At 35.4% G+C, this 25,466-nt stretch overlaps 2 protein-coding genes and 1 pseudogene across 6 annotated transcripts in view; 2 read left to right on the top strand and 1 right to left on the bottom strand.

The window, feature by feature from the left end:
* Nucleotides 1-25,466, bottom strand: part of LOC114938199 (phosphatase and actin regulator 2) — a 220,729-nt gene that overhangs the window by 191,897 nt on the left and 3,366 nt on the right. The window contains exons 1-2 of one of the 5 annotated variants that reach the window (XM_085481186.1): nucleotides 21,331-21,713; nucleotides 18,676-19,281 (exon numbers count right to left, since the gene is read on the bottom strand). The exons of 1 other annotated variant lie outside the window; for it this stretch is intronic. In XM_085481186.1, the coding sequence (XP_085337312.1) occupies nucleotides 18,676-18,724 (49 nt within the window). In that variant the 5' untranslated portion in view covers nucleotides 18,725-19,281; nucleotides 21,331-21,713. Of the gene's footprint in view, nucleotides 1-4,440; nucleotides 4,983-5,922; nucleotides 6,649-18,675; nucleotides 19,282-21,330; nucleotides 21,714-25,466 lie in introns of those variants that run through there. 3 more of the 5 variants (XM_029312038.2, XM_029312037.2, XM_029312039.2) reach the window with 3 other exon arrangements.
* On the top strand, nucleotides 10,823-12,275 carry LOC146723760 (uncharacterized). The gene is made up of 3 exons (XM_085481267.1): nucleotides 10,823-10,985; nucleotides 11,443-11,608; nucleotides 11,942-12,275. The coding sequence occupies exons 1-3, from the start codon at nucleotides 10,904-10,906 to the stop codon at nucleotides 11,958-11,960; spliced, it is 267 nt and encodes an 88-aa protein (XP_085337393.1). The 5' UTR covers nucleotides 10,823-10,903; the 3' UTR covers nucleotides 11,961-12,275.
* On the top strand, nucleotides 12,587-13,350 carry LOC114938221 (uncharacterized; annotated as a pseudogene).

Here is a 25,466-nt window from a genome sequence, read left to right as displayed (position 1 = left end):
AACAGATATGAAACGTCACACTCGCGCATGTAAGGTAATCTAGAATTTCTCATTTTGAAACTGGATACTTTCAGTAATTTCTGCATAAGAGACATCACTCTCCGAATTTATCTCACATCCATTATATATAATATATATACCTACGAAAGCATATCTTCACGCACTAATTACGCGATATAATATTTAGGTTGTTATTGCTTTGTTTCTCACTCACACAGCATAGTATATATGACTACAAACTACAACAATTATTATAATGGCAGGATATAATTACACATGAGCTCTTTTATACTCACTGGTTCGAATTTCAACAAATTTATAACAGAAGCGAAAAATGTCTATTTTTTCTAAATAGTAAATCCTCGTTTGTTAGAAATTTAATCATAATGTCATTTCTTGTACGTTATACAATTTTTTATGGCTGATGGGGAACTTTACAAGTATACAAGACAATGCGGTAGCAAAGCTGTCTCCGACTAAAAGCACAGGAAACTGTTATTAAAATAGTTTCGCGAACAATATATTACACAGCTTATAGCGAAATAATCTTTACTCCTTTGTCAATAGCAAATATCATTTTTTAGACTCTAAGTCTAAGCAAGGGAAATTATCGAGACGTATCATAATGCATTACACCGTGAAACTTTGTACGTAGAATTATTTTGTCAAGGGGCTGTCTTAATGAGACGATATCCTATCGCGCATCATCGTAAGATCAAAACTATGCAGATATTTTCACGGAAACGCGCGTTATTGGCACTTTACGAGTAAAAATAGAGAAAACAATTCTTTTTCAATATATCTTATTTTATCAGTTGCACAATGAGATTGAAAGATGCCCATTATTTTTTCACGCCATCGTATTACGCGACAATTTTTATTGCACCTTCGTCACGCTCTCTCTTTCTTTCCGCGGTATCGATAGAAATTCTCCTTTCTTTTCGCGCGCGAAATTACTTTTTCACGACTGTCGCTTTCCCGAGCAAGGACTGGCCCGGTTTCCGCAAAGTCTGTTTACCAATTTCCGCGCACGAGTTTACGACGTATTATCGCCACTATATATCGAGAGTGCTCGGAGCCATCGAGAAAATCGATGAACGGCACGAGGAGTATAGGGTGGCGTGAGTTGTCTTGCGAGAAAAAGCGAGACAAAGCCGATCAACCCCGCCATCGACGATGATGGCGGTAACGTTGGCGGTGGCTCTCATCGAGGTTTTTCTCAACGTCGCGTTCCTGCAGTATTTCTTGCCTTATTCAATAACCGTGCGCTCTCCGGGCGCGATATGCTCCGCTTCTATCATGCCTTCCTTCCGGCAACTTTCATCCGCAAACGCTTCTTATCCGATCGTGTCAACGAAACTTTCACGATCACCGGGGAATAGAGAAATATATATACAAAAGTCGAGGCAAGGAAAAGTAAATAAATATAGTTTATCTTCCTTAGCATCTATACCTACTTTTCACAACAAACCTCGATTTGCTGAAGACTATGAAAAGACACGAAAAAGTACTACGGTATCTTGGCGACTGCTCGTTATGTAGTCGAAGTGAAAATGGAGTATCATGCGAGCGATATCTACTTCGCGATGTCTACTTCGGAATGCTTTCGTAATGTATGCTGGGACATTCCGGACGAAACAGTATCGCCGAAAATTCTGATAAATGGACACGACCATCCGATAAACGTAAGTATCTACATGAGAGTTGTGACAAAATTTATGTACACACACGCGAATTAAATCGTTCAAAAAAGACCTTTGGTAAATTTTATTTCTGAAAGTCTTAATTCGCTCGTATTATTCCGACAATGAATGTATGCTCGATGAATTTCATATTTTGCTGAATTATGTAAAGTTCGCCGAAAATATAAAATTAAAGTACGAGCGATATCCATAATTTCGTAATATAAATCATATTTAAATATCATTTATATTCCTATTATTCTTTTAATAAAAGACAATTATATACTTCATGTATAGTTAATATGACGATGCAGAAAAAAAGTATGATATACTTTCGAGGGAAACTATTATTAAATTCCCATCAGGGCGAAATCTCACATGGATCACTGCTTAGTGAAGACCCGGGAAGGCAAAGATCCATCCGGAGCTGTGTGTTGAGTACGTCACAGCATTCGTATCTAAACTCACGCAAGAAACTCTCGAGAGTAGCACTTTAAACGACAAACATCGTCTCGGTTTTCGTCGAGTGCTCAACTCCGCTGCTCGTATCTGACTCTATACGCGCGTATTTTTCTGTCGCATATACGTTTCACGTTCGCGATAGCAAAGCTGAGTTAGATGCTGAAAGGACGAAAGATATTCTACAATGAAATCGTACGATCGTAGAGTGACGAGGGTAGAAGACTCGAAACCTGCAGAGGTGCGAAGAATGAGAAAGGAATGATTTTCCGTGAACTACAACGGTTACATAACAATGAGATATATCAGTGACTCCCTCGAGGAAGCTCTCGAACATGAAATAACCCTTCCCTCGAGTCTTTTTGTAACATCTACGCGTCGTACACGTAGCGCGGGAAATCATCTGAAAAAATGAAATGCCCCATCGAAAAGTAACAATATCATAGATCACACGATCGCGAACTGCGACGTTGGAATTATTTATTGCAATGCATCATAGAATAAAGTTCCATTACTGCGCGAAATAACATTCTATCAATCATTTTGCAAATATGCAAAAGAAAAATTGTGTACATTAATATAATTTAAAATATCAAATATTTCAATAAGATATATCCATTTTTTACAACTGGTTAGCTTGCATATTTTATATTTTAAATTATACTTTTTAAAAGTATTTTTATATCTTTAATATGAATTTTAAATATATTTTTGTAATCAATTACTCGACAAATTTCTATTTCGAATGGAAGCAAACGAATGTAATGAAATCACACTTTTTTATTGCCACGATAAAATCTTATTACAACTTGATTGTTCGAGATTTAAATCGAGTTATTTTATTGGGTCATATTATCTGTGTACAATAGTCGTTATCAAAAGAAAACTTTGACTCTGCAAATTTCGTACTATTAATATAATGTTATTCTTATGACACATTTCTTTCTCTTTCTATGAGTTTATAATTATGTGTTTTCAAGTATAATAAATTATTATAATCAAAATGACTCTACGTTACATTAAATATTGACATTGAAAATTACTCAAGATTTATTCACACGATCATAAAAGATCTTGCGAAAAGGATACTGCATTTCGGAGAGCAATCGATGACCTAAATGTTCATTGTCGTTCGTTGCCAAGTCGACGTACGAGATATGCTCTTTATTTAGATGAAGTGCTCTGGTCGGAAATGTTTTGGAAACGCGATGCTGAGATGAGCTATGTATGCTATATATGCAATTTATCTACTAATGCGGTAAATTGAATATTTTTAAACCATGCTACAAATTTGTAAATTTGCGCACATTACATTATATACAATTTTAAACATGCGATGAATAAAAGAAATTATTTAAAGAATGCGTGAAAGAACGTAACAATTTCAATACATAAAAGTTTTGAATATTCAAAATCATTTATATTTAAAAGAATATATGAAATATTTCAAATATTAATCTCTTACAAAAAAAAAATTGCATTCCATCGTACAAGTTGACAATAAATCACAATAAATTGAAAAAAAAAATATATTTTTATTGAAATAGAAAAAGCATCAAATTGTCAAAATAAAAAATAATTTTATCTGTTGCTAAAAGAAGATAAAATTTCAAGACATGATTATTATTTAGTTAGTAACTGGGAGACGTGCTGGGACAACCATTTAAGTTCTTTAGCTTTACTATGTAAATGCAAATATCTCATCATCATTCCCAAGAAAGTCCGTAAGCCTCTAAGCACAGTCACGCATCGTGAGTGAACATTTTCGCAAAGGATTGGGTGAAAATATACACATATAATATTTGTTGCACATCTATGCAAGCAACAATAAATTTTATCGCGATTGCAAAGTTTATTGCCGTGATACATATAGAGAAGAGTTTTTTATCCGGGTAGTCACGTAGAATAAACGATCGTTTTTTTTTTCGCTTGTCCGAGTATATATGTATAACGCTCGAACGCGTGTTTAATTAAGCGCAATGAATTTCGCGCTCTCTATTCTCAATTAACATCGAATACACTTGATGTACTTATCTTTTATTCATAGCAATTGTCAATTTTGTGCTCGTAAATATTATCACAACAAAGTATCCTTGTAAATTATCCGCGAATGGCAAAGCTCTCCAATTGGAATAAAAAAACAAGAAAACACATACGGATGAATAAATAATCAAATAAAGTAAAAAAATGTTAAAAATAACATGAAGATAAACATTAAAGGTTCTATATTTTCTTCATATAACAATTGAATGAGTTAATATATTATACCTATATAATATATGATAGAGAATAAACATACCATCCTTGAAAGGTCCGAATCGCCACAAGCTCATTATGCGATATGCATGTAGAGGACACGCAGCAACAATAACAGATAAGCAATAATTCACGCAATATGCATATATTATCTCACAGAGAGTTTCACCGACACACCATTTTTCTCACAAATCCCTAACGTCACTAGAATTTTTGAGACAAAGTTATCAAGCTTCTTGTATACAGCTTGTGATATACACAGAAACAAGTTCATGTGAAAGCTCGTAAGTCTTTCTACAATGTTCTAACGTGTGTAGACAGCGAGCTTGCACTTCTGACGCAAAACTTATACCCGATTTAATTTAATTTACTCATAGTATGCTCGTTTTCGATCACTTGCAATTGTTTATCTTTATTATTTCGATATTTCATCTACGACATAAATAATTTCAAATTACTCAAAAAATAAACCAAAAACTGTAAGATACTTAGCAAGTTGCTTCTGTTTACATTATTGACACACATTATATATATATGCATATGAAATAAACTTCATTCTTCAATTCTGTGAAACTATATAAAAACCTGAAAAAAATAATTCTTTTTACCGGCACGTCACTGATTCAATTAATTTTAATACTATTTCAATATTCAATTTCGTTTCCACTTTGTTTCTCATATTTATGTAAGCTCACGATTTATTTCAGAGACAGAGAGAGAAAACTTTAAACCCTTTTATATCATCCGGAGACAAGACAGGCGCATTCGTGTGTGCCGTGCACGACTGCCATTATACTTTGCCAGCAAAACGCACCCCGAAGTTAACTTTATCCCCCCGAGGAGACAACACGGAATACATCCCCTCAGTCCGTGGTTAACGACTAGCCTGCATATGAAAGACACACCCTTCGCAGACCGGACGGATACACTGGGCGCGACCGCAGGGGTATTTACGCTAACAACTCGCCAGTAGAATGTTTCTTTAATTACGAACAGTCTGCGACCGCATTTTATCAATTCGCGAGTTTAGCCGCTACGAAATTACGTGTTGACGTAATAACATTTGAAGTCTCAGCGATACGCGCAAATTTGCGCGACGTATTCTACGGAAATTTAATTTTAGCAATCGCGATTGACGTTATGCGTGTTAAACTAGACGAATAAATACGCTCCTCTCTGTCTCTCTGTATTCAAGCTAAATAACATTTCCCATTAAACAATATCTGTTTGATACAAGCCATACTGACTGAACAAATACAAATTTTGTATTGTAGATTTATTCGTAAAAATCAGAGTCAGACAAATTCGACAATTTCGATTATTCAAGTTAATTTCATTCACATTTTTACTAAATATTAAGACTCGTCTTATCAATGATAGAACAGTTTAACACTTCAATAAAGTATACCGCTTATAAGAAATTAAAACGCGTTGATCCATTGTTTTCTCGATACTAATATCTGTCATTTAGATAACTCGCGTATATCCCGCGCGAGATTATTCTCGACAAAAACGATAATCTTACCTAATCAGCACGTGTGTCACATTTACAGGTTGACAAACGATTCAATTGAGCGAGTTTAATTGTGTATTAAAAAATGAAAATATATTTGTATTAGATCCACAAGTATATGAATTAAAAAAATAATTTTTAAAAAAACACTTAACACTTCAAAGAATACTATATACCAGCAATTCTTTAAAAGTCTATCTCTAAATTTTAAATCTTAATTAAATCTTATTATAATATTCCATTAATTAAGAACATATTTAAGTGTATATGATTTGCAATATTTGCAAAGTTAAAAAAATGTTATCAGTCAATCAGAGTTTCTCGTGTCCGTTTAACACACCTTCAACTAACTTTTAAAGTCTTAACTTCAAGGGCACGTTTTCAACTCGCGAAATTCTTAAAGTCCTCGAACGAATCGGCGAAGGGCGGCAAAAGTTTTGATTTGCGAAAATCATTTCGAGATTCACGTTACTCCGAAAGTCACGATCGATCGGAATATCAGGTCGCGGGAATTTTTGCTTATTTTGATAATCCACAGTGTCGCGACGGAAGAGAGGTCACTCTATATAATTCGCGCGCGGCCGTTCCCGACAACGGTGCCGAGTGCACTGGAGTCCTTCGTGTTTACATGCATTGTACAGAAACGTGTCGACGGCACCACGCCTTGCTGAGCTTCCGTCGTTTCAGGTAACAACACTGACCAACACCGGCATACGCGAGGCTCGTTCGCCGATGAACTATCCCCTTCACAAGAAAGCCGCTTTCTCTCTTTCTGTGATCAGCCGACCGATGGATGATCGGATTGTGCGCCGACGGCCAACAGAAACCTTGCCTCGATGCTCCTTCGAACGAATGTCGTCCGATCATCATCGCGCGATCGCCCTAAGAATAATTTACACAGTCGCGATCACCTACAGTCGGGTTACTTGACGCAAATAGCAAGAGTCCCCGCGATAGTATCCGCCATTATCCGAGTAAAGGTAAGTGAGAGAAGGTCATGGGACATCTAGTCGATGGTCATTTCTCTAGATAAGGGTAGATATATTTATTATCAAGATCGATGTCAAGGAACATATCGGAGTATATGGCCTTTCGATTAACCGACTGACAAGCTTAACCGATATTAGTAATAATCATCCCTAGCGTTATCTTACCTATCGCGTTAATCATTTATATAAGCTTCAATATCGATTATTAATATTATACTTCGTTCTTTCGAATCGAATGGTATTGCAGTGGTCGATTGAAATCAATGTCCTCACGACATATATGTCGAAGTATATACATATATATATATATATATATCGATTCTTTTAACGATTCTCTATTCAATATTCACTATATTCTCTATTATGAAAGACTATCGTCAATCAAGCGATTCACCTCTTCGGCAAATCCCCTTCGTCAATACGCGGGAGTCACGGGGTAGAATATTATCGAATGGCTCAGCCACTCGGGAATTCGATCGAATCCTCTGCAGTGCAAAAGGGAACCCGGGAAAGCGCGCTACGTGATCGGACTTATGCCAAGTCTCGAAAATAGAAGATCGTGGACCCTACGCGAAAGCGCAAGATTGAGAGAGGAAGTGTGATTCCTGCTCACCGACAGAGGAATTATCGGACAACAGTTATATATATATATATATATATATATATATCGTCGAGTATCCGTGAGGTGTAAAGACCACTTTTTTCTGCAAAATCCGTGCCTTTCTGCAGTAAAATTTATAAATAGACAAAGATTTCCCATCATTCGATTGTCTTTTTTTTTTTAAACCGTTATAGTTATATAGAAAAAATAATGTATCGTTTCGAGAAAGTATACTTGTTATTTGAGAGAAAATTTTAATATCTTCATCATAGATATATTGACAAAATATTATAATACATTTTTATATTTTAAATTTTATATTTGCTGCGAAATCATTATATTAAAAATTATATGATAATTTATAGCAACTGTAAAATAGGTTTATTATAATCTTGTTAATATCTATATAATGGAGATATTAAAATTTGCTCGCAATAAATAACAAATGCTATTTCGACAGGATGTGTTATTCTTTCTTCAACAAATTTACTGTTTACATAATACGAGAAAACCTAATTTAAGATTAATCAACAACCGCTCCAGCTTTTAATATTTAGCGCGGCAAAAGCATTGTTATACAATCATACATACACACGTTGGCGATAAACAGTGTGCAGAACAAAAAAAAAGTGAGCAACTACCGTAGCTTGATAAAATAACAAAAGCTGCGAAAACACAATTTGCGTATTCTGCAACCGGATACGCGTCAGGAGATCTTAACTATTCAATGAAGGTTTGTTCATTCACGGTACGTGACGATGCATTATCCGTTTCCGCGCACTTCGCTTAAATAAACGCTTATCAATTGCAACGGGGAGCCCTTGATACCGCCGTTTCGCATTATACATTGTCTGTGACGCGATGATTGGAAAAGGGCTTATAGAAATATTCCTTGACATTCTTTGTAGGAAGCAAAGACGCACGGCCGCACGGTTTACTTCAAAGCACTGGTTAGCAGTAACTTAATAACGATAATCGATCGACGAAGCGTCAAGCGCCTTGGTCGCTATCGAGATTCTCATGACGCGAGTATTTTTTTTATGGACATTGAAGAAAGAAAAGATCCCCTCTCTCTCTCTCTTTCTTTATGCTCATGAACTGGAAAAGATTTTCGAAGTAGCGAGATTCCCCAAGTTCAGTGGCGGAGAAAATAACCTTGAAAGAATTTTCAATCCATTGCTAAAATAGATTCACAGTTTTAGAAAAATACGTGGATATGCTAAAATATATCATTCAAGGGCGCAGACGGAAAAAGAAGTTGATTCGTATCGAACTTCAATATTGCATTTTACATTTTAATAAACACGCAATTTATACGTTTAAAAAAGCTTCCCTTTTAAAAACGTGAATGACAAAAATAATTATTCCGTAATATCTACCGCAAAAAAATTAATTTAAAATTTTATAACTATATTGATAGAAAGTTTGTATTAAAGATGTAAAAAGAGTATCTCTCTCTCTCTCTGTCTCTCTCTCTAATTTCGGCAAAATTATTCAAATCGTTTTCACCAAAGTTTGTTCTTAATCCGATAATTCCAACGATTATCGATGCTTCCGTATGTTATTGGATTTGGTAGAAGATTAAAACTTCTACAGTTAAGATAACAAGTCGCAGTTTATCGAAATCGCGCGTGCGAAGGTATATTATTTATGAATTATTAATATGTGCAGATTGCAATTTTTCAAGAATACTTTGTCAAAAAAACTGGATACGTGACACTCTATGAAAATATACTATACACTACATAATCTACATAAATATAGATAAAAATATGATAAAAATTTATAGATGATCATCACAACATACGATCATCGTACGAACTAGCGTATGTGAGGGAGATGTGTACAAAATTTACAATCGCGTGTATCAAAGGAGCGACTGAAAACAGAGGTCCTTTTCGGACAGTGATAAAGCACTGCTATTAGAATAATTACTTTTTCATTCTTGATTTACGGCGATTAAATTGCACGGACATTAATCTGTTTCAGACCGTGTATACACACTTTCGCAAAACTAAATATTTAATTACTCTTTACGTCTTAATTTTCTAAATTCCCCCGAGTAATCAAGAGATCTCGCATTTTATTGGAAAAATACATCGTATGCCGTAGAAAAAAAATCGAGATAAGAATAAGAAATGTCGGCTATATATCGTACAAAGAAAATCTTTCTCAATCTTCGCTTACAGTTAAAACAGAAACCATATAATTAGCAGGATTAAGCCGAAGATTATAACGATGGCGATTTTCACTTTTCAATGAAGCGATGGACCATCTTTTATCGCTTCCCTCGAGACGATCCGCTCGAGTCGTGCATTTATTCTCCTCCGTTCAAGCCTGCGCGAGAGGAATAAGCGTCGTGCTTCAGAAGCGAGCGGAACGAGACTGTTTTACGGCTTGGTAACGAGTATAAGTTGGACGATCTCTCTCACGTAATGGCTCGCCCGCGAACACAACTGTTAGATATATAAGCGGGCAGTAAAGTTTCACGTCAACCAAACGCACAAAGAGCGACTTCTCTACGCTTTGCAAATAAGGGAAACTCGACGAAACGTTTGCTACGCCGCGCGGACAGAGCGTATTCTCGTTAAGTCCGGCAAATCCGATCGAGCGATTGTTGCGAAGAATCTCTGTCTCTCTCTCGCAAGGTCTCCGCATCCAGCCAAGTATTGTACTTTAAACTGTACGACGGGCGCGACGTAGCTTCAGAAGGGCGAGGCGATCGATAGGAAGTTTCTCCAGCATCCGATCGCGAGAATACACAACGAGAGAAACACCTATACGAGACACATATGTATATGAACCGAGCAATATTCTATTCGTGCAACTCTCGTATACGCGGGATCGAGTCTCGCGGGAAATTACGTAAGCGACGATAAAAAAAAAGTTATTCATAATTTGCATGGGTTCCAATTGCGCGTTTCAATTCCAATCTGCTGGCGGGAAAAATCGTTTTCGTGTCTATTTTGTTGCGGATAAATAAAAACCGTGGTGATAAGAAAATTCTGCTGTGATTTCCTATCGCGCTACGATAGGATGTTATCGATACAAACACGTAGAAAAATATTCGAATCATCCGAATGAAGTCATCGCGGCGCTATGTCGTTTGCCAACAAAGATGTGCGAAATTCCTCTTAGGAGGTTTATAGATTTATGCGTAACAAGCAACGAAGTCCGTCTGTTGTTACGATCGAACGCTCTCATTTGCCAGCTTCGTTAGCGAAATTAGCTATTTGAGTCGCGTCTTCGAATTAACGCCTCGCTTGTTATTCGCTAGAAAGAACCAAGAGTAGGACAAGTATGTATATATAAGAACGCGAGATTGTGTCGCGGCAGAATTCAGACGAACTTCAAGACGTCCATTAAGTACGATTTATGTCCGGTTAGACGTTCGCGCCGCAGAATGAGATTCGCACTGTATCTCGCAATTGTTTTTACGGCTCTCAACTTCGTTACCGCTTCACCATTTCCTCAATTTAGCGATGGTAAGTTAGCTGGTCTCAAATTATCTAATTGTACGAGTATAACACAATTCTCTATCCTAACTCCAATTATATTTTCAATTTTCAAATCTCATTTACAAAAGTCACTAATTTTACATGAAGACTGTGAGAATCGTATAACAATTCTGCGCTCTAAATATATTTTTTGAAAATAAATTTTTAATTATGGAAATTGAAGCATGACTACATATGGAAAAATTTATATATAATTTTAACAAAAAAAGCTTGCAATTTTCGAAAATTAAAAAATTTAATTCTCTTTTTAAAGTAATTTTTGAATAAATAAAGATTTAGGTTCTTGTGTGATTTAGATATAATTGCATTGAATAATGTTAGAATGTAAAATAAAATTAAATGAAAAAAGATGTATGTCACTACATATCTTTAATACGACTAAAGATATCGTAAAATTAATAATGTCGTAATCTTTGTTTTACAGACGGTCGAGAGGGATTAGCTAATAGAGACACGATATACTATGGATTTCCATTGTTCTGGTACAGGAGATCTTTCCACAGTGACAACAATGACGATGACATTGTTAATGGAGGTGGAGTTGTAAGCAGGAATCGAAAACCATCTACCGTGTCCTACTTTAATGTCGGGTAAAAATAAAACTGATTAAGCTTTGTTATTAAGTCTTTAAATCCATACAAAACTTGTTATTGAAAAAACGTCATTGCCACCGTAAAAAATTTACTATTTAAAAAGAAACGTATATTAAATATACGCTACGCGTGTATAAATGCGCACGAAAAATATTTTTCTACAAAACGTGCTCTTATTTTAATTTTTTAAATAAATATGTATCTTACAACCATGCGTAGCGCTTAATTACGACAATTAGTAAATTCAAATGTGGTGGCAAAATGAGCATTTAAATTAAATGAAAATGTAATGAACTAATAAACATAAAGGAAAATTGTTTATTTTAATAGTGCCGGCTGGGGTCGTTGAAAGAAGTTGCAGTTGGAAAAAAAGCCGTTGAAACATCGTAAAAAGAAATTTCAGTGTGTGTTTATTCAACTTCTAGCATAAGCTGCATATATCATAATTTATAAGACTATGCATAAAACATAATTTATAATTTATCTCTGTGTTTTAAGTTTCATAATATTACTCTTATTTAAGTTTTCTATTATCTACTATATTTTCTACTCTAGATTTTCTTATTATTTAGTATAAGTTAAGATAGTTATGTATATTGCTTATTTTTTTAAATGAATAAATTCAAATCAGAAATGTAAATAAATCATTTTATTTTGTAAGCAATTTTTATTATTAAATATATGCAACAAAATAAAGCAACAGTTACATTTAATACTTTCTATAATTGCGCAACTGGCGAATCCCAAAACAATAACAGTGACATTGAAAATTTATGTTATCTTACAATTAGTTGGTTGACGAGAATTATCTCAATAAGCGGATAAACAATAATTAGTTTCTGCGGAAAGCTAGAATTGCCGCAAGGATATCGCCACCTGCTAAATTCGCGGCCAAATATTTGCATGTTATGAGATCATTGCAACAGTATATATAAGTGATTGTGCGAAATAGTAAGCGCCAGTATCAACTGTAAACTGAGAAGTAATAGAGTCCCAATTATCAATGACATATCAAAGCCTCTTTCGATTCGTTCTCGCTTTAATAGCAGCGATGATCAAAGTGACATCGATACCTATATAAGAGATTTCGAATTAAGTGAATCGTAAATTCTCTCATCGAATCACTTTGGAAGCGATATTTTAAAGAAAACCAAGAACTTTAAAATATACCTATATTATATCAAAATATTTTTTTAAATATTTTAATACTCAGACAGACAGTAATCAAAAGAATCGGGATATTTTCAAATATTCGCAAAGCTGTTAGATGAATTATTGTAAAGAAGAAAATATTCAGTCTCTCACAAGTGACAACTATATTTATAATGTTGATGCAGAACACAAAACTGTTTGGTGAAACAACGGAGTATGCAGTTTCTACGGACCATTTCGATAAAACGAAACAGGGATTACGTCGATTACAATGATTACGACGTCCACATCAAACAGTTCCGGTCTAATTCAATGTCATACGACGACGTATCGATATCCAACCGATATATGGACGCGTTGCCCTCGGTTTACGATAGCGGTCTGTCCAAGTTTAACACGTTATACTCAGTTCTGTGGGCCTTACTGATTTCCGCACTGGAGTTCACACCGGTGATTGGATCGACCGAAATACTGATAGCTTCAAGGAACGCTATTCCGAGGATATTGCTTCTTAGAAAATCGAAGATACGGAGAAGTCCGATGGTCCTGTCATTCTAAAGTTACAGCGAGAGAGTGAAATTGTGTAAAATATAAAATGCTCAATAAATAATATTTAAGACTTGCTAATGATTATGTTAGATTCATTTTATTTGTTAATGTTTACGATATAAAATTTACAAGAAGACTGAAATCGATTGAAAACTTTGTATAAATTTTCAGTATTAATTTATTTTGCAAATAACTCTTGCTCTAACATACTTAATCAATGCTTTATCTAAAAATACCAAAAAGACTGGAATTATATACTCCGATAATGTTTTATGTACTATATAGCCACGCAAAAAAATATCACAAATATAAACGCTTTTCATTTTCAAACTTTAATCATAAAATCCAACAACGTTCGCGACGATGGATTAACGAAACGATTATTTAAACCATCTGATTGTGACGCACGAATTTTCAACACGGAAATCTTAACGAGCCCTTTGTCTTTAAAGGTCGTGTCTCGAAGGACACGCCACATGAAGTCAAGGGTGGTTCTGCAGGGATTCTCACGGCGCCTCTTGGTACCGGTTAAATAGAGATTCTCGTGAATATTTAACGAGGTATTAAGAGGATGAGCTTTCCCGAAGGCGCAGTCGACCAGCACGGAAGCAAACGACAAAGTTGCACGCGTTTTTTTCGATTTTTTTAAATCTCAGATCTTCATGGAGTAAGTTGTAGAGATTATCATATGGTCGTTATCATTTTTTTCTTTCGCATCACATGCGATAAATTGAAGGCCTGTAATAAATGTATTTTTGCATCTTATTTACGCTCGCGAAAACTAAACGAGGTTTCTCTCGCAAAATATTTGACGATGATCGATATTAAAATTAAATTCCACAGAATTGCACGCGTGCATCTATTATTTTGTATTTTTACATATTTACACATTTTAAATACATATTTATTGTCTTATCGTTTACAATCTGCAATATCGTTGCAATATCCGACAATGACTTTTTTTATCAACTCGCGTCGTTACAAAGACTGGATAACATTTTATCTGCATTCGTGATGAAAAAAAATCTCGTGCGAAAATGTCACGCAATATTTTATAATCCGGCGCTTACGGTCGCGATCACACATAAGCGAATGAAAAACTAATGCGAATGGAAAGGCAAATGAGTGACAACGAACAGTACAGCGAAATACACGTTGATGAATGTTAGCTCGTGAGATCCTATGTTTTTGCCGACCTTGAGTTAGGCAAAATAATGCGGAGAGGGATATGGCTTGAATATTCATACTAGAGATTGCGCGCTGATTAAATGCAAATTAAATTAATCTCCTTTCCGGCTGACCAGATGGTTTGCGAGGTATTCGCTAATTTAGGCACGGTTCGAGTACCTCCATACATTTAGCACGTTACCTCCTCTAGAGATTCATAAAATTATCACCATTTATTTCATAGCCAGCGACGTCTCTATCATCTCCATTATATTTATTCAAAAACAATTATAACAAAGCAGAAGAAAAATGTAAATGTCCATCCAATCGTCATTGTGGGAATTTTTAGATTATCTTAAATCGCGAAGATTTAAGCTCAATGAACTACATCTGTCTCGCTCGCAAATGATCAATCCGAGAATACAGCGAGGTAAATAAATTTTCGCATACATATATCATCCCTCGTGAAATCAAATTCGTTTATTCCGAACGAATTTCAAATCATTAATCTCCCGAGAGAGAGACGCCAGCTCTGTATCAAAATGATAGACTGTGAACCAAGTGACCACGCGAGTACCGAAATACACTCGAAATAAATTTAGCGCTATTCGCGATAGTCTCTTTAACGCGTGCCTACGTGCGACAAACACATCTTGTCCACCCACTAAATGTGACACCTCGCACGTTCCTCGTCCGACAGTTTTGACTTAATTTTGCGTCGACACATGGAAATAACAAAGACGAATTTCGGCCGGCATCTCCACCGTGACTGACTGCGCAAAATTTAATTTCTACCATAAGATTTAATGTCGTTTCTCTCGACGTGCAAGCAAGCCCGTAATACTCACTGATACTTCTTCGCGGGAGCGAGAACGCGCGACGAAATGGATTTCAATTAAGTTCAACGCGGATGGCGAATTACATCCCTCATAATTCCTTCGAAAACATCCGTTTATATCGCGTGGAAGTGTCACTGAGGCTGCCCGACGTTTGCAATTAAAATTTTGACGTTTGCTAAAATATCTGACTTCGAATTTGTATAAAAGGAGATTATAAATAAATTTTTTTACGTTTTTATAATCTGTTTAATTTATAGTATAAAAGTGCCTCAAAAATCAAATTTACATGTCAAATTACACGAATATTTTTATTAATGTTGTTTTCATATTTTTTTTAAAAGAGAAAAATTTTATGTAACAAAAATATTTTAAAATATAAATTTTTAAAATTTATAAAAAAAGTAAAAAAAAAATTTCAACAGTTTTAATAAGAAAGATTCTCGCGAAAACATGTGAAGAGTAGAAAGAAAAAGATTGCGAGTAAAATCGAGATGTTTCCTCGTAGGATTCCTTATTACTGTACCCTCGTTGTTTTATTAGGAAACCTGTTTCCGTGATCGTATGCTCTTAAACGGAACGACTCTCGTTTCTCTTCGCGGAGTGAAGGTAGAGTCACCTACAATAGGTGGACATGATAAACGCGTGCTCCCGTTACCCTTCGATCCCTCACAACCAAAGATAGTTCCGTGGCGCGATCGCTAGTTGAAATAGGGGAAGATTTATGGCAAAAAAAAAAAAGTATCGCGGTCTATTTGTACGGCTCCTTACGTTTCGTCATGAATGCCCGCAAATCTCTCAGCCTTCGCGCGGTTCTTTGGGCGGAACGGAACGGTCAGTTCAACCGAAATGGCGTTCTTTATCAGGATCTCGTGATTTGTCAGTCGAACTTTGTTGGCGAGAGTACGGTGAGTAATGGCCCCTGGTGGTGATGCCCTAACCGTGTTTGCGACTTCTTACTCCGTCAAGCCTTTCGCTTCCGACTGCGTCTAAGTACTATCCACCGATCGTCGAGAGAATAATAAAAAGTATTAGTTACAGCAGAGAGCGATTGGATATTTCTGCATTTCAGGAAACGTGTGCTGTCGCTAATTCAAGATGATTAATTACTTTCTTCTTTTAATGGTAAGAAGAGACAAGAAGAGTTCTTAAAAACGCGATAATGAGACAGCGACTCGTGCGTACTCAACATCATTCCACTTAAGATAGGTATTTATAATGTATCTTTTTTTTCCATGAAGATTTTATACGCGACACTTGACCAAACTCGATATGCACATTTTAATTAAAATAATTTTCTATTTACAAAATTATTAAAGCATAAATATGTGAATATATGTATATTAAATTCGGTTCATAATTCTTACGTAAAACTTTTGCAAGCGATTTCAATGACTATTCTTCTGCAACGCGACTTGTATACGTAATGTCTGTAAAGAAACCGACATTCTTTGTCGGCGATCCTATTCACTATACTTGACGCCAAAAGTCGCGCCTCGTATAGGTACAGACAAAATGACACGGAAAACGAAATGTAAATTGCTTTTCTTTTCGACGTGCAATGCGAAGTGCGATATATCGAGAATCCCGTGTGCAACTATATACGCTCTACGACGGCATCTGTAACTTTTCTCATACATACTTTTCGAGCATCACGACCGACATAGCGATATATCGCCGTCTCTCGAGAAATCAGTCTTGTCTGTCGGCTGACTGACGATTCGGACGAGTGAAACATTGCGAAAAAGCTGCTGATTTTATTACTTTACGCATACTACTTACTACTGAACTTATTACTTTACGCATCGCAGAGTGAAAAGTTGTTCAAACTTCTCTTCCCCCAAGACTTTTAATTTGTGTATTTTTGATATTTCACCCAACATACGCGACAAATACATAATCCTGTATTGTATTAATCGACCGATTGAGTGTTTCGATGTTTTGATATCAATAATCGGCTTTCAATCAAATGTGTATACATGTCGATAAATCACACGTATCATAAATTACTGAGGAACAGTATCAATAGTACAAAACATCAAGATACTCGAATTTCTCTACAACGTGTTACTAAAATTTTCAGAAAAAAAAATCAATTTTTCTAGTTGTGAATGAAATATCAATGGCCAGTGTTTAAAAAACATTCAAAATTTACTGAGAATTTGCTCAATCTATTGTGTGATTGATGCGCTGACCGAAGTACTAATAATTTTACAGCCCCTAATCGACGTATATTACTAAAATTCAGCATAATTAATGACAGGCCATTCCGACAATTAATCCTCCTTCACAACATAACGAGATTCGCTTATTCGACATTAAAAGCAGCATCAATAATATAAAGTGTTACATAATTCGATCGATGACGCGTGTGTAACTATTACATATATCTCTTCTATGTAATAATCATGGATGTTTACAACCACGCGTAATTATCTCTGATGTATTATTATTATTTATGGGCGCCATTATATTTCAGATTATATCAAACTGTCGTTTCTCATTAATTTATGATTTTAATGTCAATATCAATTATATCTGTTAGAGATCATCGCAAGTAGTATTGTTTCTGATAAAACTGCGATGCAAACAGCAATCGACATTTTGCGTCCAATAAAAAGCAATAAAAATTAATACCCTACACTACTACACCGATTACTTCTGTGAAATTGGCACCTCATTTTTCAAAAGATTAATTTTTTTTAGTTCTCAGTGTACCCTGCAAAATTTTACAGTTCCTTATTAATTTTAAAAATAGTTCCCTCGTCGATTCCCTCGGATCGAGCAAGTAACAGTAAGGATATAAATTCCATAATACTCATTAATCATCTAATAATTTTCATTATTGATAATTATTTACAATTAATTTAATTTTATTTATTTAATTTTTACGATTTTTATTAATTAATCTATACTTAAAAATACTCTGTGTGTGTATGTATGTGTTATATGTGGAGAGCTCGCTGTACATCTACTATGTAAAAATATATAGACTCTATAAATGTAGATATGACGTACACATTCTATCTGCGCAAGAGATTAGTTTTTTCAGACGATATAGATTTTCACTCGCGCATTGTGTGACGCAGCTGATCGTCGAAGCGGAACGATCGCAGCACGATTATAACTATCGATTCTGATGCTATTTATGCCGATGCTCATCCCCCCAGTGCCATCCGTATTAAAAGAAGACGTTTCATTTTTAATCGCGTGAAATTAATTTCCAACAAGAGATATTTGCCAGTCAATTCCGCTCGTGTTTTAAATGCACATTTACGAATGACGTATATATATATCTCGGTTGCGTTATTGCACTTCCTTCATTCTCAAGACCTTATTAAGAATTATCCTTACACTCACCCTGCGAATAGATTGGGAATTCCCCGTCGCTGTGACTGTGAGTGAGCATCCCCGTGGAGTAAAACTGCCATAGGGCGCGTTTCCTGTTCTCCTCTGACGTGCCCGCGAGGACCTCGTCGTCATCGGCGAGGCCCAGCAGGCTCACTACCTCGGAGAGCGACAGGGTGACGCAGCGATCGCTCACCGACAGGTGAGACACCGAGCACAGGAGACGATTTTAATGCGTAAGCGATCGCGCTGCGTCTAGACCCTTCCGTTTTTGTTGCGGTTCGCACATGTGCATTCGCACGTAAACATATTCGCGAAAGAACAGCAAGTCGTGTACAAACTCGTCGCCCTACGTGGCAGAATTTATTCGCGATGACACTGACAGAATTCTTATCTGGTTTGCAACGCGCGCCAACACCTCGTCCCACGAGTTTTCCCGTCAGAATTGCTCGTTCGCCAGTTCCTCGTTCCACGATTCGTTCATGGCTTGCGAGCTCTTGGTTCGATTACACGACACTGTATTCCGACGCGCATACCGTTCGTCTCAATGTCATCGTTTCACCGTGAAACAGTCTGCGATGATGACGCAGCGAAGAAACGATAATGGATCGGTAGAATCTTATTTTGGATTCGAAGAAAAAAATAATCTTTCTTAATATAGGTACCGAGGGAAAGTCGAAGTATAGATAAGTATCTTCACTGCGTAAAAAAATAAGACAATCATTTATTTGTTATAGCAATATATCGACACGCACAAAAGCTCCTCTCTATTTTTCATTTTTTTTTCCTTTATGATATAGTGGGCATTTAATTGGAAAATTGCAATTTATATATTCTGTTGCGAAAATTATGGACAATTCAAATTGAATATATTTTTTTATAACAGATAGTACTTGATAGTGACGTTTGATCTCGATACAATTACTTAACTGAACGGACATACATGTGTAATTGAAAGCGGCGGCTTTGATACCTGTCATTGGCTGTTATTGCGAGAAAGAAAATCAATCTCAATCGATATAATTAACGCGCAATTTCGATTTCAAATTATTTAAAATGACATCGCCAATAAATATTCATGAAGCAAAGGGTACGATGCTTTGGATACGACCGTGCAAATGACAGTAAAATATAACGAGACAAGAAATATTAATAATTTATTTATCGTGACATCGCTGAAATTTTTCCGCGAGTTCATGTAAAGAATATATATATATATATATCAACGGAAAATTTATTTACATAAATCAAAATAAAATCTAAATTATTTTTCGATATCGTTTATCCAAGTTTTTCATCATTATTTATGATTTATAATTTATTATTATTATTAATTATTATTGAATGATATCGTTAGGTTGTATTGCACAATAATTACACATAATAAGAATCAGTAAAATAATCAACACAGTACCGTTATTAATGAAAAAAAAATCTTAGGCTGTGCTTTTCCAATATTTTCAAAAGAAGTATATTTTATATACTCGCATTTTAAATACAATAGTTTTGTGGTACGTCATTCAAGACAATGTTATCTATACAAATCGTGTCCAAAGTTTAATCCTCAGTAAACATGTTTGCTCCTCGACGAAACTTTTAACGAATCGACGCAAACGTTTCCAATACCGCGACGGAGGCTGGAAAAGAAGACGCACTGTCGTTGAAATCCGTAAACTGCGCAAGCTATGTTGCATATGTGTGTACGTTTTCCGACTCATCAAATAAAAACCGTCTCTATCTATAACACGCGGTCGTCGCTCGTCCGTTTCTATATGCGTGTAAATTAATACGGCGCTATTTATATGTCGAAGCGCGCCAGGTTGATCGATAGTTTGCGGATTGGAAGGGTCCAACGAGAAATTGAACCGCGCCTTTGTTGGCGGAGAAAGAAGGGGGATCAACTCTTCTCCAGACAAATCGAAAATCCGATGCTAATAGCGCGATCTCCGACTCTTCTCCCTACGTTTAATTTCAATTCGCAGCTTCGTTCTGTCTTTCTCGCGGAATATCGAACACGGCCGTCGACTATTCCAATTTATTGGCCGCAATACCAATTGCTTTCTATCTGCGTTTTCGCGATCTCGTCGACATATACTACAAAAGGCAATTTTTCGTAACTCAAACTCGACCATTAAATTTCACGAATCTGTCATTTTTCATCTGGGTTTAATCGACATATTTTATGGGATTGTTAAATAAATTAAGGAACAGTATACAAGCGCGCGAAAATGAGTTATTAAACAAAACTAGCATAACGATTCTAAAAAAAAATAACACATGGAAAACACATAGATAGGTGCGCGTTTCTTATTTTAATATGTGCATCAAATACAAAATTCTTGATATAAACTTCGATAGAGAAATATAATGAACTTTTTTTACGTCCGCAATCCCTCTAAGATCAAACGTATTCATCTACGCTTTTCAAGATTCATCAATAATGTTTTTACGTAAAGACTCGCGCTCGAGATTTCTTACTTGTAGAAATTCATGATGCTTAATCTTGTCGCGTGCGATCGCATAAGTAAAAAGAGGAGCTCTCTCTTCTCGTCATTTTTCGCGAATATTATCGACACTTCGACCTTCGAGACTCGCGATTTCGCACATCGATCATCTATTAACGATCCCCGAAGGCGATGCAGTTAAAGTATGCGGTCGCATATTTACCAATCACTTTCATATCCTCAAACAATGATCGCACGAAGGGATGATTGTTACCGAACTACCGTCGATCGCGCTATTCGTCCTGCAGCATCCACGAAAATCCTGATCCCTCGTTTCCTTCGATCGACCTAAAAAATCGATCACTCGAGAATGTTTCCTTCCTTCACGAACACCAGCACAATCTTAAAACCACGCACTATCTCCCTTATAATCCACCCACGATCGACTTATTATTGCAACGCGCGACGCGCGCAGGAACCGGAAACGGGACGACCGATCTCGCGACTCCGATGTGAAACAACGTCGGGAACGTCGAACATCGGGATGAGGAAATGTGCGTCCTACGAAGCGGGAAGGACTTTCGTCCAGGACGGGTTCGATGCGCGCACTGGGGATGAGAGAGAACCCAGGGAGCAACCCTGGCGGAAGGGAGAGAAAGGGGAGGGGGAGACTTCGATGTCGAGCAAGAGAGAGAGAGAGAGAGAGAGAAGCGCGGAATGAGATAGCACGACGACCCGTCAAGTGGAGAAAGAGAGAGCGAGAGCGGCCAAACGGCGCAAGCTTAAGCTCGGCTACCGGGTTTCGAAATATGCATATCGCGTCGTCCTCTCCCAACCCGTTGTATATACGTAACTGTTAATCGCGAGCGTGTCTCTCCAAATGAGGTATTAAAATTACAATTTTATCGCGAAGAGAAACTCATTCCATCGCGTGCATGCGCCATAGCGTTCGCACGAATATTGCGATACGTATTCGAGTAAGATTCGAGCGTAAATGTTTCAGTATTTTCATCGTTTTATCAAGAATTCTCAAATAGCACAAATAAAGGGATATTTTCGATAGCACCGTATGACATTGATATTTTTACGACAATCAAAACAGGTGTATATATCGATGTGACAAATCAAATCAAATCAAATAAACCACTTTAACTCCGTCTGGATTTTTTAATGCTCTTTTTGAGATTTAAAATTGTACACGAACGATGATTTTATAACAAACTGCTGCGGGTTACTCCAAGATTGTGATATGTATATTATATTGCTGCCGACAGCCGTAATATCAAACTTTTGGTGTCGAGGGATTCAAACAAGTATGCACGCACACATATATAGATTCCTGTGCCAGTCACACATATATGATGTGTCCTCTCGTATGCAATGAAAGATCGCGTAATTCTCTTATCAGGACAATGTATAAACTCAATACTTCCTATTCACTCGAGCATATATAAGATCGCGTGCGACACGCAAATCTACCTTGATGCAACGCGTCGATTACGTGTTAAATAAAACGCGTCGTTTCCTACACGCTATGCTGTGTGCGGATTTTTCGACTGTCTGCGAGGGACGGATCAAGGTCAAGGTCGTCCCTACGAAACGGCGCCGACGTAATTTACGAGCGTTCCAACGCCCCCGCGCATTTCGCCCCGACATTACTTATTGACTGCCGCGGTCCCGAAGTTCCTAAAATCAGAATTGTGTCGCTCACCCTATTTCCGACGCGTCTTCCAAATGTTTCAATCTAAGATCCGTAACACGAGAGAGAGAGAGAGTTTTAAATTTATGATTAAGATTCGCGAATACAGAGAGGAAACGAGAGGAAATGCCAAATGTAACAGCTGCATGTAATGTAGATAATAATATAACGATTGTGTGAACGAGCTTGTCAGTCGCGTATATATATAGTAGACCTCCCTCTTAATCTTTGTTCGTATTGATAAAAAGGTACAAATAAGTTATGTACACTCTTTAAGCGCTATTTTCTTCCCACCCGAATTCACAACGATATATATATATATATATTTATATATTTATATTCATTAGCTCTCTTTTATGACGAATTCCAAAATTTTTGGGCAGATTTTATCTTTACGAAAAAATATAAAATATAAAATCCTTGATGCTACACTTCTATATTTGAATCGTTACGTAAAGAAATGCAAGATAAAAGATTTTATTAGACTTCGTAAAAAGTTTTTCTATTAAATGTAGAATCGAAAAATTTTATTAAAAATCTTTAAAAAGTTATATATATATATTTGCATATTTTTCTCACAATTTATCAAATAAATAAGTCGCGGAGTTGTTTAAGTGTATACTCAAAGATTTTCTGCAAGTATACTTTTGATGATCCGTTAAGCTAATCTATTTAACAATCATTAAAAAATTATATTATTTCAATGTAAAACTCATTGATATCGTCGTTACTTTGTGACTTGATTCGCTCCACAATTTCACTCGTCACAACAGTCTTTGCAGCCTCCTCTGCTTAAAAAAAAAATTGAGGATAAATATTACACATCCAAAAGCTAAAGAAAATCGCTTGAAACGTTAATTATTATTGAATAAATTTATAATAAAAAGTATGCTTTGTACATACACACATATATTAAATAAAATATTAACACTTATCTATATTGACATTATACATATTAAAGATTTATTATTAAGATAATCAAGCATAAAAAAAATTTATGTTTGTGCAAATAAATTTCTTTCTTTAGCGACAATATTTCTTTTATCTAGTCCGCATATTTCAATTGATCTAGTCAAAAATATAGAAATTTATATGTAAATTTAACTTGTTCCTCTCTCTCTCTTCTCTTACGAGCTTAATTAAAATTATGTAAATTTTAGCATAACACATTTCCAGCATATAATGTAGAAATTATGCAGGTTTGTGTTATTATACAGGTTTAAAGAATGGGCTAATCAGCACCATTTCCCTGAGGGATTGACCTCACATAGTGTCCTCTATGGAAAGCTACATGTATTACAAAAGTAAAAGACAACAGTAACAATTTAAGTAGTCTAATATTTCCAAGCATTTATATTTGCAATTATTGCATTTTTGTAACATAATCGAAATTAAAAAAAAAAGAAAATATTTTGTATATTATCATAACGCCTGCGTATTATCATCATAACGGTTGGCAATTGCAATCGCAATATTACCAACTGCCACGTATTCTTATGATATGTAAACATGTGTTTTACAGAGGATACTATGTGAAGTCAATTTCCTCAGGGAAATTGTGCTGAATACTATTCTATAAACCTGTATATAATAACACAAATTTGTATAATTTCTACATTATATGTTGAAAATGTTATGCTAAAATTTACGTAATTTTAATTAAGCTTGTGAGAAAAAGACAGAGAAGTAGAAAGAAGGAAAGACAGGGTAATTTAAATTTACATATAAATATATATATATATATTTTACTAACTTAATTTAAATATTTGGATAAAATCAAGTGAATGCTGTCGCTAAAGAGAAAGAGAGAGAGAGAGAAAGAGAAAGAAATTTATTTGCACAAATATACAAATTTCTCTTATATGCATGATTATTGAATAACAAATTTTTAATATATATAATGTTAATAAAGATATTTAAATATTAATATACTGCATTCCAACGCGATTTTTTGTAGCTTTTGGATATATGTGCATTTATCCCGTAATATTATTCCCTATTTTTTTCAATGCAAAAGCATACAAAGATTGTTGCGACAAGTGAAATTATGAATAAGAAGCAAATAATAATATATAATGTAAATAATGATAATAATATTCACTTGATAAATTGTGAGAAAAATATTCAAAAGTATGTTTTTTTAAACATCTTTAATTAAATTTTTCGACTACCCATTTAATAGAAAATACTTTTAGAAATAAGTCTTTAATAAAATTTATTATGTCGCGTTTCTTTTACCTAACTATTCAATCGTAAAAAGAATATTCGAGAGGTGAACATTCGAATATTTTCTTTGCAATAGACTGTGTATTAAGAAGCGTGATAAAAAGAATTTTATTCAAGATTTTTACATTTTAAATCTGCTCAGATATTTTGAAATTCGGAATGAAACAAAGTTAATGAATAAAATTTGACTGTGCGCAGTCTTTTTTAGAATCATTTGTAGTTGCTTATATTGATTATCAATTCGTTTGTAGTTGCGCGGTTTTAAAATTACAATAGTTCAAAAAAATTGTCGGAAGTGATTTTTGTCAGTATTAAAGATTTTTTTAATCTGCGTTTTCCTCAATATAAATTTCGCTTTCGAGTGTTACAAATAACTAAAAATGAGACCGCATCACTTTAAAAAAACAGAGATAGAAAACCTTTAAGATTGACAA

This window comes from Nylanderia fulva, unplaced genomic scaffold (genome assembly GCF_048542155.1).
Source record: "Nylanderia fulva isolate GAGA-0341 unplaced genomic scaffold, ASM4854215v1 Scaffold17, whole genome shotgun sequence".
Classification (NCBI taxonomy): Eukaryota; Metazoa; Arthropoda; class Insecta; order Hymenoptera; family Formicidae; genus Nylanderia; species Nylanderia fulva.
The sequence above is the reverse complement of the archived record's forward strand: the minus strand, read 5'-3'. Positions and strand labels throughout refer to the sequence as shown.